The 5,736-nt window shown below is 42.9% G+C and overlaps 1 protein-coding gene across 1 annotated transcript in view; it reads left to right on the top strand.

Moving 5' to 3' along the window:
• The window catches only part of LOC112115860 (receptor-type tyrosine-protein phosphatase C), a 151,895-nt gene that overhangs the window by 137,966 nt on the left and 8,193 nt on the right, over positions 1-5,736 (top strand). The window contains exons 10-12 of the mRNA XM_026655755.1: positions 998-1,125; positions 2,294-2,419; positions 5,018-5,175. Of these exons, the coding sequence (XP_026511540.1) occupies positions 998-1,125; positions 2,294-2,419; positions 5,018-5,175 (412 nt within the window). The remainder of the gene's footprint in view (positions 1-997; positions 1,126-2,293; positions 2,420-5,017; positions 5,176-5,736) is intronic.

Consider the following 5,736-nt stretch of genomic DNA (forward strand, 5'->3'; position numbering starts at 1 on the left):
CCTTGGGTGAGTTCGGGGGTTACTGGTTCCAGGTCCAGGGTGATAAACATATCCTGGCTATTGGGGAAACCAGTTTCTCCGCTTCCTTGCTGCTGTGAGCTATCTACATTATCTCCATCCTCATCTTCCTCGTACCCCGAACCCGCTTCCTGTGTGTTTCTCCAGTGAGGGAGTCATAGCACACAGTTGGGGTAGTGGTGGCTGCACCCCCTAGAATGGCATGCAGCTCCGCGTAGAAGCGGCATGTTTGCGGCTCTGCCCCGGACCTTCCGTTTGCTTCTCTGGCTTTGTGGTAGGCTTGTCTTAGCTCCTTAATTTTCACGCGGCACTACTGTGCGTCCCTGTTATGGCCTCTGTCCTTCATGGTCTTGGAGACCTTTTCTAATATTTTGCCATTTCATTTACTGCTTTGGAGTTCAGCTAGCACTGATTCATCTCCCCATATGGCGAGCAGATCCCGTACCTCCCGTTCGGTCCATGCTGGAGCTCTTTTGCGATCCTGGGACTCCATCACGGTTACCTGTGCTGATGAGCTCTGCGTGGTCACCTGTGCTCTCCACGCTGAGCAAACAGGAAATGAAATTCAAACGTTCGCGGGGCTTTTCCTGTCTACCTGGTCAGTGCATCTGAGTTGAGAGTGCTATCCAGAGCGGTCACAATGAAGCACTGTGGGATAGCTCCTGGAGGCCAATAACATCGAATTCCGTCCACACTACCCCAATTCCGACCCGCTAAGGCCGATTTTATCGCTAATCCCCTCGTCGGAGGTGGAGTAAAGAAACCGGTTTAAAGGGCCCTTTAAGTCGAAAGAAAGGGCTTCGTCGTGTGCACGTGTCCAGGCTTAATTCGATTTAACGCTGCTAAAGTCGACCTAAACTCGTAGTGTAGACCAGGCCTCAGTCTATGGCTAGTATTGCATGACCTTTGTATGGCTTCTGAGCATAATAGGTATGATAATTATGTTCTAGTCTTTCTGTGTTTCCTAATTTTTGGGAAGGGATCTCTTATCAAATACCTTATCTGCTAGGCCCCAAGGATGAGACCACTGATGATTTCTGGAGAATGATCTGGGAACACAAGGCAACAATTATTGTTATGGTGACTCGCTGTGAAGAAAATAATAGGGTGAGCGTGATATATATATACACACACACACACACATTAACTGCAGTATACAGGAGGTTGCTCTGCTGTGGTGAATTATGCTTTTCTTTTTTCCTTTAAATGTTTTCTCTGCATTCAAGTATTTCTTTTGAATCCTTGTTCATTCTTGTTTTTACTCTCTATTTGTGATAGAATCTCAGAAATTGAATAACATTAACAAGCCTACATGGTTCTGTCTTTTAGACTATTTGATCAGCAGCATTCTCAATAATATCATCTGACGCACTGCCCTAAGGAATAGGGAACTACATTCCACCTTCTTGCAGATAAACCCGTAAGAGGGTATAACTTGCCCCCAAACTCCCTGAGTTAGAATTTGCTGAGCTGTACTAAAATCTCTCTCCCTCCCCCACACCCTTGCAAACTTGTCACAAAACTTAGTGAAAGAGGGGATATTGTGTATTTGCTCCTCTCCCCCGAGCATCTTGTCCTAATGTCCTGGGGATGTCTCCACAGTTCTCTGCTATTTTGTTTTGTGCCCTCCTTTTCCTACTTCTGAAACCAAACTTGGAAGCAGCGATTAGGAGAGTGCTCACCACCCTGGGAGTGCCACATGTTTCAGATGCAGATGGGAGTATTGATATTCTGATTGTTTTAAGGAGCAGAGCTGGCTGGCAGCATACATGTTTGCAGCATAGCCACACTGCTAACAGGAGTGGAAGGGAATTTGGGCATGAATTGCGAGAGGGGTTGGGACATGACTATTGCATCTGCAGCTATGTATATTCACTGATTAGAAATATAAGTAGGAGTCACAGAGTGAGCTGCAATCTTTACTGTAGCCTTCAGGCAGTGACAATGACTGTGCATGGACTGTGCAGCTGTTTTGCCCCTGCAGTTAGGTTGGAGGATAGGATTCCTTCCCATCTTGTTCTCTGTGTAAATCCCTTCAGGCTTTGTGCATGAGGCCAGAATCTGGATCTTTGGGTTTTTGAATGTTTAACTAAAGCAGTGGTAATCTCTTTAAGGGATAAACTACAGTATTTATCGGAAACTGAAATTGTACTGAAGTATTGGTTATGTATTTTATCTGGTGTTGATTTTATTTTATTTCAAGCTTTCTTCAGAACCTAATTTCACTGTCACTTTGATATCCTGCTTCTAATCCATTAACTTTATATTTTCATAGAACAAATGTGCCCAATACTGGCCAACAACGGAGAATAGCACTGAAACTTTTGGGGACATTGTTGTGAAGAGCAATGAAAGTAAAATGTGTCCTGACTACATTATTCAGAAACTCCATATTACAAATGTGAGTTGTCTTATTAATGTGAGAATAATTTGAATTGGTCTATATAGTTGGTATAAAGAGACTATTATCAGAGATTCTTCCAGAACAACAGTGACAGTTAGCATTTTCCCCTGTTTCTACCAAGCAACACAGAGCTTGAGAGAACACCTAGTAGATGATGTGTAATTTCATAGGGCAAATATGAATTGGAAACTTATCTCATTGCTAGGATTTCCCTCTTTACTGTGAGCCCTATATTCTCAACAGGAACACCAGTAATTTCTGTTCTATAAGCCAGCTGACAAGGCTGGATAAATTGTATGCAATATGCTGTGGTTTGGTCATAGATTTACCCTTTTTAAATTAGGAAAACTTGTTATTGGTTTATGAACATAGAATAATATAAGTTTAAATTAACACCGAGACGACCACATTAAATATTATTTCCCCCTAGTAAATTCACTCAAAAATGTGGCTCTTAGAACCGTATTGCCTGTCCTTGTCTGAACTGTACCGGGGGACAATTACAGTTTACGGTAACCTCTATTGTATTTATAAACTTCCGTGTTTTAGAGCTATCAGTGGTCAGTATGGGGTTTTCAAGTTTTTTAGGCCAATTACCAATTTCAGTTATACCAGTGAAGCACCACTAGTTGCTAAAGTGTAACTGAGTGTAGAATTTACCCTTTAGGAATAAATTTTTCCCTTTTATTCCTTGCAACTTTATTTCAGTGGGGATACATAGAGTGTTAGTCAGGGCACCATTTATTGTTTGTTGTGTTAGATTTAAGGAATGAATGTGCTGGAGGTTCAGGTCATCTTGAAACATAAATAGTATAGCACCCTCCCAGACCCATCTTGGTCCCATGTTTTCATCTTTAGGGCCCAGTTCTACTACCTTTCCTCACATTGAGTAGAAGCTTACTCTGGAACTAGTCCCACTAAGCCTAAGATAGTTACCACTTACTGTGAGTAAGGTGGCCATACCCAGCCCCTTAAGACTTAAGTGTTAATAAAACACTGTGGCATCATGCATAGGAAAGACTCCAAATTACAATAGCTAGAGTGTTGCAGGTCAGAAGTAATATGAATTAATTTTTTTTCATGTATCAATTTGTTTGGTGCTTGCTTGCTTGGCTGTAAGATCATATTAAGAAAAAAATTAAAATTAAATACATTGTGACTGCTGTCACAGCTGATTATCATTCAAAGTACTGTAAAATATCAGTTGATTTTTATGTAGGCTAAGAATGGGGAAAAAACCAATTCAGACACCTTTATGAAACTTCCAAACACACATTATTAAAGCTCATAACTTAGTAGGAGCAACTGTACAATAATTTTGCAAATTCTATGCTCTGATTGCCTACCTGGGGCTCTCAGTCAGTTGCCCTAGGGTTGCCAGCCCTCCAGGATTATCCTGGAATCTCCAGGAATTAAAGATTAATCTTTAATTAAAGATTATGTCATGTCCAGGAATACAGCCAACCAAAATTGGCAACCCTATTTGGAGATTCACCTACTGAATAGGTATTGGGGAATAAGCAGATGGTCATTATATAAATCAAACATCAGCTAGTCAGAGTGCAGAGTATTGCTTGCGTGTAAGATAAGCATACAGTTATGAATCAGTGGTAGCATCCCAGCACTTTGCCTGGGTGAGATAATTCCATTTCAGTATATTACATCCTAAACCGGCCTGGCTTCAAGTTAATATCTAACTAAGGACAAGGTGAGAACATGTTACATGGTATATTCAGACTGCCACAATGATGGTATAGTCTGCTGACTGCAGAATGCTTCCTGAGAGACAATAATACAGGTTTTATTGTTCTTCTCCTGTTAGATCTCTGTCCTCAACTCTCCATTCACAACAAGAGAATAGAAACAGTCAAGATGTATATTGTTGTTTAGTCCTTGTGATTCATCTCCATCATGTAGTCAATGGTGAAGTGCACCCATTGTAATTTTTTTTCTTATTTGGATTCATAGTCATAGTTCTCCAGCTACCAAAATGTGTTTTCCCTTCTCCCTGCCTGATCCTGGCAACAGCATATTAAAGCAGGGTCTGTGACTTAGAAATCATGAGCCACTTCAGTGATTGTCACAGGTTTGACAGCCCCACTTCTATTCTGAGTTGCTGTTTTTAGACTTCCTTCATTCCTTTGTGGGTCTGTGTGACCTTAGCAGGTAGTTAAAAGTACAGATGGCAAAATAACCAACAAATACACTTGGCAGCACATAGACCTGTATGGTGACTTCCTAAATGATTTACAAGTGCAGTGGAGAATACATGGTACATTCCACATAATCACAAAATAGAGTATTCTTATGATGATAATATTGGACTTAACCTTAGTGGATTGTCATTATATTCTTTCTTCAAGTTATGGCATGTTCCACATGTGTGTCTCTTATTTTTAACCACTCTTTTGTTATTAAAATTGGAAAATGTTCCAACTTCTGAAACCTTGGAAAGAACATGGGACTGTACAGTGTCTGGAATCGCTGTTGCAATACTAGATGCCTACTTTACCTATTTTTCTGCTTTATTCTATACTTTGTATATTTACATTTGATTTTGGTGTGGTACTAATGAAACAATCCCACATTTTCCAGAGAAAGGAGAAGACACCTGGGAGAGATGTGACTCACATTCAGTTCACTAGCTGGCCAGATCATGGAGTGCCTGAAGATCCTCATCTTCTCCTCAAATTACGCCGCAGAGTTAATGCCCTAAGCAACTTTTTTAGTGGCCCAGTAGTGATTCATTGCAGGTAAATATTACAGAAACTTAGGGTTACCATACGTCCGGTTTTTCCCAGACATGTCCGGCTTTTTGGTAATCAAACCCCTGTCCGGGGGGAATTGCCAAAAAGCCGAACATGTCCGGGAAAAATACCACCGGCCGGGCACTTTCCCTCCCGCGGCTGCTCTGCTCCTCCCCTGACTCTTCGGCTCTGTTTAAGAGCCGAGCTGCCCGAGCACTACGGGCTTCGGGCAGCCCCCATGCCTCCGGACCCCGAGCCGCCGGCCGGGCACTTCCCCTCCCGGGCTCTGGGGGCTGCCCGAAGCCCGTAGTGCTCGGGCAGCCCTTTTTGCGTGGCTGGGAGAGAGGAGGGGGAATGCGGGGCGCTCAGGGGAGGGGGCGGAGTTAGGGCGGGGACTTTGGGGAAGGGGCGAGGAATGGGCGGAGTTGGGGCTGGGGAAGGGGCGGAGTTGGGGCGGGGCCAGAGGCGGGGAAAAGGGCGGGGCCAGGGCCCCGTGGAGTGTCCTTTTTTTTTATTTTTTAAATATGGTAACCCTACAGAAACTCTCTAATAGTAAACAAATGGCAG

Source organism: Terrapene carolina, unplaced genomic scaffold (assembly GCF_002925995.2).
Source record: "Terrapene carolina triunguis isolate 2854851 unplaced genomic scaffold, T_m_triunguis-2.0 Scaffold211, whole genome shotgun sequence".
In the NCBI taxonomy this organism is placed as follows: domain Eukaryota; kingdom Metazoa; phylum Chordata; order Testudines; family Emydidae; genus Terrapene; species Terrapene triunguis.